This window comes from Ciconia boyciana, chromosome 20, assembly GCF_034638445.1.
Source record: "Ciconia boyciana chromosome 20, ASM3463844v1, whole genome shotgun sequence".
In the NCBI taxonomy this organism is placed as follows: domain Eukaryota; kingdom Metazoa; phylum Chordata; class Aves; order Ciconiiformes; family Ciconiidae; genus Ciconia; species Ciconia boyciana.
The window spans coordinates 4,110,258-4,124,150 of record NC_132953.1 but is presented as its reverse complement, the minus strand read 5'-3'; the positions used below and the strand labels follow the sequence as shown (position 1 = coordinate 4,124,150).

The 13,893-nt window shown below is 40.2% G+C and overlaps 1 protein-coding gene across 1 annotated transcript in view; it reads right to left on the bottom strand.

Annotated features, from left to right (window-relative positions):
• CLMP (CXADR like membrane protein) overlaps positions 1 to 6,680 on the bottom strand; it is a 44,150-nt gene extending 37,470 nt beyond the window's left edge. The window contains exon 1 of the mRNA XM_072884773.1: positions 6,240 to 6,680. Within this exon, the coding sequence (XP_072740874.1) occupies positions 6,240 to 6,267 (28 nt within the window). The 5' untranslated portion in view covers positions 6,268 to 6,680. The remainder of the gene's footprint in view (positions 1 to 6,239) is intronic.
• Between the last annotated feature and the right edge of the window lie 7,213 nt (positions 6,681 to 13,893).

Genomic DNA, 13,893 nt, shown 5'->3' with positions numbered 1-13,893 from the left:
AAGTCACATACACTAAGGCTTCATACTCGTTTTCCAGCCACAAAAATGGATGTCAGCTACACAGAGGAGAAAGGCTGAAAATACACTGTAATGTATATTGATTCTCGTAGGACAGTAATTCTGACATCGTGAATCTCTGTCTGCCCCATTAGGAGAAATGCTGAGTTACAACATTTGCCTTTTTAAACTGCCAAATGCTATCCTAGAGAAGGTGAAGGAGAACATGAGGACAGGACTTGTTTCACGATCTTCGATCACATTCACTACCTTCGATGCATCTCAACTGTTGCAAAGAGAAGACAGAGCTACCAAACGAGCCACATGAAGAAACTGAGGTACCAAAAATGTAGCTTGAGAAAAGCCTAGCAATTGTGCTTTGCTGAGGCAGGGCAGTACCCATCCTCCTCACATTGCCCAGTTGCTTTTTCTAGGACTTAGTGAGCTTCTGGGAAAAAGGACCAGCTTTATTCTGGGTTGCTAACTCACTGCTAGAGCTCCCAGTCACTATTGCATACACCACCTCTGTATTCTGCCCAGGGAAAAGCACGTTTTTGGCAAGGTTTGAACCCCTGCCTAGCAGAGGTAGGCTGTTGTTATTCCACTCAGCAATACTAAGGAAGCAGATTGAAGGGAAAAGAGTCTAAGAGATTAAGATAGAAATTCACCCTCCTCACTTCTGTTGACTTGACTTTCCATCACTTCACACATTTTCCATTGTTGTGCTTCCTGCATCCTCCACTATCCTGTCATTTGAGTATCTATTCACAGATCTCAATGACCTGACTTCACCCTTGGCTTTTTGCTGGGCTGCTTCTGTAAACTAACCGTTTCTAAAAACAGATGAAGAAACAGCTTTGGGGAAAAAAAAAAGACCCATTCATCTTTTAGACAGGGCATCGCCAAGTTCCCACTGCACCCAAAGTAGCCTCTTTTGTAACACATTAGTGTATGCAAGATAGGCACAATATTGTGTGCGCATGAGCCAAGCTTTCTCTGCAGGTGTATTATATACATCAGATACACAAGCAATGATTAGTGCCTTGGCTAACACAGGGGACTGATTTAGCTAGAAACCTAAGGTATAGTTTGACTAAGGCTGTGGGGACTATTTCTGAAAAGAAAAGGCACAGAAAGCAGCTTGCACACCCCACTTCCTTGGTACTAGACACACACTTGCAATCATTTAGTATGGTGTAGCAAGCACACTTACACAAGATTTTTCAAATACACGCAAGGCTTTGTCCAAGTGACTGTTTACATTTCTTTTCAGGCAGTTCCTGAAAACTCAAACAAATCCCAGACTGCAAACCTGCTAAGTTCCCTATAAAGTCCTGTATTTGCCTTGAGGAAAACAGGGACATTTGTTGTGATCCTGAGGATAAACATCAGCATTTCTCCAAGCCAGTTGTGCAATGACATTTCTGGGAAGCTTGTGCTGCTCTTACACAAAGTGTCCTTCTGAAGTGGGCTAGAGTACCCCACAGAAACAGACCACTAATTCTACATGGAGGAGACAAGGTCCAGGGTGGGCAAAGGCAAAACACCAGTTGTTTTCCATGGGAAATTCAGAAAAGTTGCCTCCCTCCCAGCTCTATTTCCCATAAAATGAATTCATCTTCAGAATTTCAACTCAGCTTCAGCATGCTGCTTTTCCTCACTCTGGAAGGTTACCTTTTTTCCCCTCCTTCTTCCTCATGGTAAAATGGAAAAAACAGAAAGCATAAAAATAACCCCCCAAATAAACATTTTTTGTAGGTGCTAAAAATCCAAACTTTTTCATATAAAACAAAGCACTACTAGAGAAAAATAGGCCATTTCTCATCAAGTGTCTTGGCAGAAAATATTTCATGCAAACCATCCCTGGCTTTAGAAGAATTTTAGTGTCTCACAAGGAGTGTTAACCCTGATATCCTGCCAGATAGCAACTCAATTATATCTAGCTCCTTTGAATTCCCCCTGGAGTGCCAAATAGATACATTGCTTTTCTTTGCTCCCTTTCCTTAGGTATTCCTAGAGGAGCGTTCTATTAAAGAGCTCTTTGCCCTGTCCTAGAACTAAATTCACACTACTGTAACAAGCTGAATCTTGCATCCAGTTAATGTTTTGACTGCTTTTGGAGTCTTCATGACAGGAATGAGTTGTCAATTATCAATGATATGAAGCTGTCCTTGGGAGAATAGTCTTTCAAGCTAAACACACCAAGAAGTTGCCTGCATTCCTTCAGAATCCAATGACACAAAGAGAAGGTGAAATCCACACAGCAAAATCACACACAAAATCCCTTTTCACAGCTACAGATTTTTCTTTTTGTACTCCACTCCTGAGCCAAGGCTTTAAGTGCTGTAAAAACACAGGGCAAAATCCTTGTCCCACCAAGCTTCTAAGTACACCATGAAACAAACAAGCAAAGGCAACAGAGAAGGAGCCATGCGAAAACTAGGAAATAGCAAGTGTATTACATATTGTTAGTTATCACTGAGAAATTCAAGAAATACCTGGAAAATCATCAGAAATAGGAGATCCATCAACTTAGTTTTCAGGTTGCTTAAAAGTCTCCCTTGCTTTTTACTAGTTCCAGGCAGAAGCATTCCATTAAAATGTAAAACTTCCCAGTAGCCTCACTGGGAGCAGGAGTGCTTTTTTTTTTTTTTTTTTAAATAACATTGCAATGGTTCTTGGCTTTGCTGGAGTGTAGCATTGCAAGGGTTTCAGGAGAAGGATCTCAAGGAGGTGTGACAGGGCACACTGCAGGTTGCCTGTGCTCTTAAAGCAGGAGAGAAGGCCAGAGTCAGTATACTAGAGCACAGCCCCAGGCTGACCTACCACTGCTCAACACTGCAGAGCTGCTTCCATATCATCACAGATTTTCAAGCTAGAAGTCTGGTGAATACCTAGGCAAATGCATGCTGTCAGACCCAATTGCTCATGCCAACAGGCTCTGGAAAGATCTGCACCATAACCTTTTTCCCAGTGCAGTGAGACAATCAGAGTCTTGGTGTTCAATGCAGCAACTGTATACCCCTGGGACAGTGCTGTAAGAGAGTCATTGATCTCAGAGCTTAGAGGGCAGAGCTCAGCTACATCAGTACAAAAGGTACTTTTGCTATTACAGCTGCACCCACTCTAGTAACATCACTCCTGTATAACATACTGATTCTAACACACGGAACACATCTTTGTCAGACAATCACAAGCCAGATTAAACATGCATTGTGGTGAGCAACCCCTAACACTAATGTAAAGGTTCACTGCCAATAGCAGGACACCAGAAAGCTGGATGACTGATTTGGCTTGGCACATGTACTCCTTTGAATCTTGAACCCATTGGTTTCTGAAGGGCAGAGCACATACACTAGCCAACAAGTGAAGAAAAAGCATGTAACACCAGTGTCAAAGCCAGGCATACAAGTATTACCCACATGAACGTATTTGATTACAAGAAAATTAGCTTTTTACTTTAACAGGAGGCTCATTAAAAGTATTCAAAATTGACTTGGAGGGGGTGAAAGAAGGCAAAAGAGACTTCCAGCACCTGAAAATTTAAACCAATTCAGTAAAACATTTAAATGAAAGCATTTGCTAGGTTTTTTACTGGCTGAGAAATGCAACATTCTATTATGAAGTTTTTACACTCAGAATTGAAGAATCAAGTATTTCCCTTGGAAATTTCCATTTTGATTTTTAAGGGTGCAGTAAGGAGTTTGAAACAATTTTGACCAGCTGTGGACTGAGATGAGAATCAGATGTTCCAAACACATGTAGGCACACACATTCACATGCATCACCTTCCCCTCCTCACTCCTTCCTGCTTCATTTACCTAGCCTTTATTAGGGAAGTAAGCATGGTCATGCTCTTTCCCACACTTAGGAAAGTCTTTCATCTTGTCTTGTTTTAAAAGTGTTCTTAAAACTAATTGGCTCCTGTCTCTTGTCTCCTCACACAGCTGTTCCCTTGCTCCAGAGAGGTAAACAGTGTAAAAGACAAGGACCATATATATTAGCTATGCTATTAGCATGTTTAATAATGAAAATCCAAACCAGGCAACCTTCCTTTCAAGTTAGCTTGGCTTCTCTAAACCCTTTTTTCCACACTAGGCTTTCACTTTATCAGCAAGGAAAGCAAGCCATCATCGGCACTTCTAAACCTTTTTACTGCAGAAAATCAATTCGACTTTCTCTAGGTACCAAACGAGACTCCCCAGCCTCCTTGTTTTCAGGACTATCTAGGAACAGGGAACCACAATACTTCCTTACTTTTCCCTGGAACATGCTTCTAATATTGGTGAATGAAGCTGGACACAGAGCAGAAAGACCAAGTTATCAGTTGACAAGACAGGTAAAGCATGGGCAAGACAAGGGGCAGTTCAATGACTAATGTAGTATCAGGAAACAAAAACATTCCAGGTTTTGCTGTGAGCTTTGGGAAGCCACTTATTCTCTGCTCACCCTCATTGACTCATGGGTGAGGGCATAAGCTGGTGAGGGCAGGGACTGTCTTTTGCATTTGTGTTACTAGCATAGTGGAGATGCCTAGATACCAAAGGCACAAGAATAACGATTATAAAGCCCATCATGTTTTATAGATAAAAGCAGCACTAGTCATGTAAAGGTAAGTTGTCATTAAATTACAACCAAAAGCACCTTTACTGTGGGAACAGCTTATTCCTTTTGCTCCAAGCCTTCAACATACAGGAATATTCAGCAGCTGAGTAGGTTTGGTGGATCAAAGACTGCAGTTCCCATTTGTCCCCATCAGTGAGATAAGCAATCTACCTTTGCCTCCTAATTTCCACAGAGCAGCTTTCCTGGCCATTTCTGCAGGGCTGACCCAACCCAAACACTTCTGGCAGAAGCCTAGCTGTTCATCCTAACCTCGCTGCCTCACCTCCTGGAGTCTCCTTTAAACACTGTCTCCACCATATTGAAACACAAATAGCCAAGGGAGATGTGCAGGGGGGACAAACTGCTGCCTGCACTCCCCAGCAGATTCTGTAGCATGTTGAAGCCCCCTGTCACACTACTACAGATAAAACGTTTGCTAACAGCAATCCCTAGAGCAAAAGCCTTTTCTACAATTTACTCAGCAGCTCTACAAGTGCTGCCTGTCTTTCAGATATCTAGAAATCTGGCTAGTCCATGTTCCACACCTGTGAGACTTAAGGAACACGGCTGTCCCCTGCAACATTTCTTTACAGCTGTCCAAAAACTCTATTCTACCTACGCCCAGCCACATCAGTCCACCACCCTATAGGGCTCAACTCTTCCCAGGGAATCAAAGACCAACTCACTTTTTCACACCTGTACCCAGGTCCCCAAGGGGACAGGAGGACCCAGGAATCACAGCCTTTGCCCAGCTACAACAGATTTCAAAGCTGTCTGCCTGTCAGCACAATTTGGTGAGCAGAATGGAGACAGGCTCACTCATCACATTACAGTGTCTCTGGAGATGCAGAAACCCAGGCTGCTTCTGAGTCAGTCTTGTAGGCAAGCCCCCTCAAAGACCTCCGGGCTGCAAACTCTTTTCTCCATAGGCTACAGCTTTAACAAACAGCTCTCTTCAGCCCTTCTGCCTTCACTCTCCCTTTAATGTCTTCTTTCTCGTTCTCCACTCCTCTCCTATTCAAGTCAACCTCTACCTCTTTTCTTTCCCTTCCTTCAGCCGCCTTCTTTCTTCCCATTTCTTGCCTTCCCATTTCTTGCCTTCCCCCTTTATCTCCCTTCTCCCATTCTTTTCCCCCCAACTCCTCCCTCTTGCACTTCAACACATCTGTTTCTAATCTTAGGCATCTATTGGAAACAATAATCCCTTTTTATTTTAAAATCTAAATGTTAAATGCCCAAGCAAATCAAAACAGAGTTAAACAAATTTGACACTATGCCCGAAACAAAGACATTTTGTTCACCTTCTTTTGCCAAAGAGGTTCAAGCCCCTCGCTAGTTCATTGCTTAAAAGCACTGCCCTCTTTAAACAAGAAACATACATTCCAAAAGGAGTCTGTTTAACCACCACTTGTAAAAAATGAATCCAGATATTAAAAGATCTCTGCCTATCAATCTGCTAATAAATAAAGCAACAAGAAAAGCATCAGAACCCAAACAACACTTAAATTTGAGTTTTCCATAAAAGTTTTTTCTTTACAAATCCCTTTCTCTAGCTCATCAGAAATGAATTTATCATGCAGAGAGGGCACATGGAAGTTTGATTAAAAACGCTAAACAAAACCAAAAAGCCAACCTACCTAAAAAGAGAATTGAAAGTGCAGACATTCCGTCTCCAAGCAAGAGGGACTTTTCCTCCCTTTTTCTTCCTTTCGCCCAGGAACAGCAGGCAGACCTGCACAGGATTCAACGGAACGCCTCTGGAATGCACTGAGTGTAATTGCATCCATGTGCCAGAAAAATAACCAACTTCACTCTTTCTTCCCTTCTGCTATTCGTCTCCTTGTCCATATTCCATCCAGATTCAGCAAGAGCTTTTAGATCTCTGCAGCTGGTAATTCGGGCCCTTGAGTTTCTGGAAAAGAAGAGACAGAGGCAGCACAGCAAGGAGTTCACATCTACGGCAGCGTAGAACAATTTTGCTTGTCTGAAAAGAAAAGGAGAGAAGCAGGGGAAAACACAGTGCTCAATGTTCACCACATGGCTGCCTCCCAGAAGAGCCCCTCCCTACCATCAGCTGGGATTAATAGTGAAGACCAGTCATGTGGGTGAGGTAGAGCTAATTTCTAGCAATAATATATATATTTACCTTTGGAGGAGAAACAAGAGGATTTCTCTAGTGTCAAAACAGTTACATTTGGAGGCAGTAAAAATCCAGCATGGAAAAAAATCAGCTTCATCACTCAAGGGCTAGAGAGACTCTCAGAAAAAAGCACACATGCTCTTCAGAATGATAAACACACTCACATGTATACATTATCTTTATTCTCTTTTGTAGCTAGTAAATTGCAGAATTAGAGCTTATAGTCTTACTGGAAGACTTTCTCCACTTGCTTCATGGTGTTCTTTTTTTAGTTTCTAGGAGCAAAAAAAATCCTAAAATTGATTTAATTATGCATTTTATCTGTGCTTCACTGACAAGAGAAAAAGCCAAATCAAGCAGACATCGGCTGTCTACATTTAGTGACTGCTGCAGGATGTAACTTATAACTCACTTCCAAAGGCCATTTTAAGCCAGCCCGAGAGACCTTTACAGCCCATCTTCAGCTTCACCCTAGTGCAGTCAGCAAGTTTATAAAACTAGCTCAGATACTCCGTTCCATTTCTATCACCACAGCAGTGAATACAAACCTTTTAATTTCTGTAACAAGAACCAAATGTGGTAGGGAGTAGAGTTCACAGAAAATTACTTTGACCATCTCAGGTGAACCAGCCAGAACAGAACTTTTTTATTCTTTAGTAAAACGCGTATAAATCTTGCTGCTCGCAGCAAGGCCATGGAAACAGTGATGTTTTACATGTGTGCATATACACAACTGTTCTGATCTATTGCACTTTACACATATACACATCACGCTTGCATCTTTACATCCATATGCCCTAGGATACATCTGCTCTTCAGAAAAGCAAAGCACTTTCAGCTAGCCTACTTGAGTATTAACATAAGAGTAACACTGGCTACCTGAAACTCTACAGTGGCTGTAGAACCATTCAAGAAGCCGAGTAAGCATTTGGCTGGCAATCCTGTGCTGATCTGGGTGTTACCACAGCTGTACAGATACCAGGACCCCAGCTAGTTAGTTTAAATCTGCTAAGGTGCATCTACACAAGCAGCAACTGCATATTTTTCTAAAAAATAGGCATACTGACAAATAAATGTCCACCATACACCACTAATTGCAAATCAAAGTTACCCATCTTGTGCAACTTGGGGCCAAAGGAAAGCTTTGGAAGACAGAACAAAAATCCCTTCCTTTAGGAGCACTTACGAAAATATTTCTAAGACCTAAGAGAAAGAGCAGGCCACATGCAAGGCTGCCAGCCTGTGGTTTGAGACCCCAGACTTCAGTTTCAAGCTCTCTCATTAGCTCCCTCATCTACATGTAGTTTCTACATACCTCCCTTGTAAAATCAGGGATAGTATGCTGCTCTCCCTCTTCAGGGGTGAAAACAAATAACAGCAATCTTTGTGAAGTCCACAATGAGGGGCGCTATACTTAGAAGCTCTATAGGAATTCAGTACCTTAGCTCTTCATTACAGTACAAGCTTTTGAAGCATTTACTGGAAGACAAGAAACACTGCTACCCTGGACAAAATCAGACCTTAGACTCAATTAGATCCCATCAGAGAGAAATAACATGGATAAAACTTATCTTTCTGCATCCTGTTTCATTAAGTTTCATTTACCCCTCCCAGCCTCAGATGGAAAGAAAAGCAGCGTTTGGCTCCTCCTCTCCAAAACAGCTGTTCTCTCTGTAAAAGTAAGAAAATGTTTTAAATAACATATTCAACTAATGTAGACTGATGATACAAAAGCAATCATTACCAGGTGAATATAACAGTTCCTACAGAGCAGCTGTATCTATCCCATCTACCCATATCATAAAAGCCAATTCCTTCAGAACTTTTCCCCACACACTTCACCAAACAGGCTGCTAGTTTTCAAACAGCTGAGTGGATCTGAGAGAACATCATTGATTTTCAGGGCAGGACATAAATCAATGGAGAAAAGTGCATTTAATCCCTTCCCCCGCTCTCCAGAAGCCAAGCAGCACTGAGCTTGTCTCTCTGCATTACGAGTCTGACAGGAGATGTCCCAAGCTATGCTGTAAATACCCAGCATGCTGCTTTGCTTTAATAGAATCAATGCATCAGAAACCAAGACAGACAGAAGTGTTGCCACCCTGCACTCACTACCCAGCCTCCACCGAAATCCACAGAGCTGAGATGGTTAAGGGATGTACACAGAAGAGGAGGGGGATGAGGAAAGAGGAGGCCATGCATGCAAAATCTCTTTATCATCCCGGAAAAGCCATTCCACAGCCTGTTCTCACATTGCATTCAGCCCCTTCAGGAAGCTCCTCAAGAGCAATTTACACTTTGGGGTTCAGTGGGGATTCTCCCTCTGGTGTTCATACCTATTATGGCAAGGGTATCTCACTTGTTTGCATAACCATTTCAGTGAGAGGCTAGTAAGGGCTGATGTAAGTACATCTAGGGACACCCATGCCACTCACACCTTTGCTGATTGTCTCAAGACCTTTGCTGATTGTCTGTGGAGGAATAGATCCTATCTGCAGCACATTATTTTTCCAGAAGGGGCAAATTCTTCTAGTAGGCTTGTGAATGCTTTCACCTGTTACTATACAACATTAGCACAGCATGGGAGATATGTATCATGCACTTCTCAGCAGGGAGAATAGTGAAATAGAAAAACTGATGTTTTACACCATAAGCATTAAGAAAAAAGGTTTCATAAAAAACCTAAGTCAAGTGAGGTTTTCAGGGTTCCTGTGCTGCTGACAGGCCCTGACTTTTAAGTCTGGGGTATGTTCAGATTAAAATAGCTGTATACAAACATCTGTAGAAATCCTCATGTGCCACAGGCCAGCTTTTTGGTGGTCTTCCCTAGGGCAGTCTGTTTCAGCCCCTTCCACATTTGCATGAGTAAACCCTTTCAGGAAAACATGTCTCAAATCTGCATGCCCCAAGAGCCTGCCCAGCACTTGTTAGCTTGTTCCTGCACCTCAACTAGTAGAAGCATACAGGGTGATCCTTTCTCTAAGCACTACTTTTACCAGGTTATTCCTTTCACCTTGCTCTTCCTGCTCCAGAGAAACCACCCCTTGAGATGTAGCTGCTCCCCATTGCTGCAGAGCTACACATAAGCTTCTCAACACTAAATGGTGCTGCATAAGCCCAGCAACAGCAGCTCTATCACCCAAAACATATTGAGCAGACATGTTTTCTTTGAAAACTGTTATTACATATCAGTATATCAGTAACATAGACTATTGCTACTCAGCTACCCTCTTGCGTTGATTCTTTATTAAGTCTGTTCTCCAAGACTCCCAATACAAGCTTCCTTCACACAATTTAAATTCTTTAAGCAGTTTATTGATACAGCCAGTAGAAGAACAGGGTTCATCCACCAAGAGAGCCAAACAAGCACTTTGAATCTCTTGAGCAAAACCATGTTCTGTTCAGCTTTTGGCTTTGCAACTGAAAAAAGCACAAAAAATACTCTGACAAAGGAAAGGCAAACCACACAAACCAGTCTCTGAACAAGAAAACTCAAAACAGACAAGAAATATTAGGGTAGAAAATAAAACCCTTGACACAGATTTCTTTTTACAATAAGCCACTAGTGGAAAGGTTGCTTTATATTACATCAGGACTCAGATACTGACTTATACACCAGTTGTTGCTTAAGAAGCTCTCATCTCTCAAGTAGGCTTGAATAATTAATTATAAAAGCACTATTAGTCACTTAGTAGCAGCAAAAAGTCCCACTTCAACAAGCCTTAGCACTCACAGTGTCAGTAAATGTACCTCTAAGAAAAAAAACAACCAACAAGCTCTTTAAAGCTCTAGCTAGTTTCAAGTGCCTCAGTCCACACAGCTTGTTACTCCAACTTTTTTAAGTGTTTGTTCTATAGGAATATACCCTTACCACTGTTTTGGATAACCTTACTTTCTATGTAAGCCTGTAACTATACATATATGTGTTGAAAAATAAAAAATAAAGACTCACTCATACACAGAAACAGCACTTTTAATCTTTATAAATTTTACAGTGTTTTTACACTAGCAAAGAACTGAGCACAACATAAGCTACTTACATTGTAGTATTGATCTTATAGCAGAAGACAAACAGGTCAAAATCTAGAAGATTCTGTTTTAATTAACACCAAAAGCTTAAAATATTTTTATAAAACAAGACTTTTGTTTTCAACCAAAGCCCTAACAGAACTTTTCCAAGAAGAAAAACATTACTGACTAGTCTAATAAAACACAGAAACAAACAATAACCTCTCCTTAACTTCAGAATTCAGCCTCCCTCTAACAGAAGAAAACAACAACAACAAAAAACCCCCCCAAGAATGCTGAGTTTTATTCTGTTTCCTCTGAAGAACCTGCCAATGAAACACCATGCTTTAATTTCCCAGCTGTGAGATTGGATAATTGGCAAGTAAAGCTTATCTACAAATCACAGGTGTGAAGCATGTGAGCCTACACAGGGAGGGTCAGAACACAACTTAAAAAGCAGGAGAGAAGGGTAGCTGATTTCTCAGGTGGAGGAGTTATGGTAGAAAAAAAGTTAATGGTCTGTAAGTCTGAAGGATTTTTTTTTTTTTTAAATGTACATTTTAATATATACCTAGTGGATGGTGAGAGAAAATGTTGGAGGAAAAGCTGAATAAACAAGCTAGGAAAAAGTATGTCTGTGAAAGTAACAGCTAAGAAAAAGAAGAGAAGAAAAATTGTTTGCTGCTTTTACTACAAGGTAAGTAAAAAACATAGTTTTTTTTTTAATACTTTAGTATCAGTTTATTTTAATTTTAAAAAAGCTTTTCATAGATAGGTTGCTTTTTTGTTTGTTTTTATTGGAAATAAAAAGTAAAAAACCTTTTTACTTTGTACTACTGAACTGCTTGAACCAGCATATGCCAAACCTGTAAAGGTGCAAGATCTACCTTATGATAATGTTATGTACAATATTTAAGTAGTTCTTCTATAAACAGAGTTAAGTAAGTGAATAATAGCTAGTAGAATATAATGATACCTAGAGAAGCAGGGAAGCTTTCAGTTAATCAAGGTAACCTGAGTTTCTGCTACTAGGTAGTAGGGTGTTACTTTTTACACAGTATCTCTGAGAAGACCTTCTTCCTGTTTTATACTATTAAAGTACAACTTTTATGCATTGAGGAATGGTTTGAGCATGTGAACTTAACTCTTATTATAAGTAAAATATAGAAAAACATAGGAGAAAAAAAAAAGCTGGAGAATGATTGAGTGAGATTGCTTAGGTGTTACTCTGCCTAAGCCTTTGCTTAGGGAAGCTTGGGTAACTGTGGCGTGTTTCTAGTAAGTGCTTGTGACTTCTTGAGCATTAAGAGTTTAGTTTTGATGGTGCTTTTTGTGTTGTAGCTTTCTGTTGGAGAACCTTTTCCGCTGTTGAAGCTCTGAGTGAGGGAAAACAGATACACATTTCTTAGTAGATTCAACTCTTAAAGTTACTTTTCTCTTCCCAGCAGGTAATTGCTTCTTTGAAATTGAAATAGTTTAGTAACTTGGCACATTTGAGTTAATAGATATTCTCAATCCTTCCTGCTAGCCCTAACAGTCACTGACCTATTATGTGATATTCAGCACATTACCCCTTTACATTGTTTTTTTTTCTCTTTTTCTTCTGTACTGCTTTTACATAGCACAGTAGTTGCTAGTATAGCAACTAGCTATATGGAATCTGTGTCTTAGCTGGAACCTTCAACCATTGTTGTGAAACAAAAATAGGAAGTTTGTTTGCCAAGTGTTTTCACAGTACAAAACAGTGTTAATTCTGGGTATTAGCTCTTTCAGGAATAGAGGAAACTAAACATAAATTTGCTCAGATGCTTAGAAGCAAAATAAAGCAATAATGTTGTTTACTATAATTGAACACATAGGATGTCAATATTGGAGGACAGAATTTTTCAGTTAACTTTAAAACATAGTCCTGTAGTACTGATTAATAGACTTTCAAAACTTCTTGCAGCTCTTTCTCATACTTGAGTGTCTGTCTGTCGTCAAGTACAATGGAGATAAGAAGTCTCATTGTGAGTACTGTCTTGATTCTGTAGAAATTTCCTTCTTCAAAGGATTCAATAAAGGTTAGTAGAGATGAAGTTTGACCTGCAGAAAAATTAAGGAGAATTTTTTTCTCCAAGAACAAACATTTAAGCCTCCTTGAATGAAACGTTTGAAGGTAAAAGGTGAACTTCCCATTTGACTTTTCTGTTGTTCTTCTCAGCTTGAAACAAATACTTTGATAGTTTCAATATAAGTATCAGTGCTGCTTTTGAACAAATTTATAATAATATGCTCCAAAATAGCAAGCCATAATGTGCTTCTGAATTGCTTTCAGGTAACTTTTGTCCAAGTAATTATGCCCTTTTAAACTCTCTTTTGCTAATAAACAACTAGACTGAAGCTTACATTCTTGACCACTTCCATCACAGGATGCAATTTGTATGACACAGTATTGCCAGCTGCCTGTAGAAAAGTAAGTCCTTTGGCTTAGTTAACAGAATGTAACTTCTTTTGGTTAGCAAACAAGATTTTTCTCTCAATATTAGAAGAGATTATTTAGAAGTGCTGACTTAAAAAAGAACTATCTTAAAAAAAAAAATCAAGGGGAAGGAACAAACGTTTTATGAGTTTTCCTGTAAATATACTTATGAATGCTTAGCAGTGAACTTGAAGTTGCTGTATGTAGGAGGCAGGGTAATCTAGGAATACCCATGCTGAGACTTGAAACTGCAAGTCCTTATCCACAGTCTGGTTCTCTTGTACTTCTCATTTATTCAGCCTTGGAGAAGGGGAGAGGAAGAACCAGCAGGTCATTTCCATGTGGAAATGGTCACTATGTATTATTTGCACATCCCTGCTATCTTCACTTTTGCTCTCTTACAGCAGTCACCAGTTTGTTAGCAGCAGTGTTTAACAACTGGGTAAGATCTTCTGTGACCCTAAGGAAAAGGAAAGACTTGTACCAAACCAGAGAAGGCAAAGAAACAGCTTGTATCTTAGAAATTTCTCTCTCATCTATTAACCTTGTCATTAGGGACAAAGGCATGCGTAAAACTGACCTGTTGACCCAATTCAACTTGGAAGTGGGCAAAAGTTTTTGATGTGCAGTGGCTGTTTACAAAGCCACAGGAAACAAATTTGAAAACTTCACCCAGCTGCTT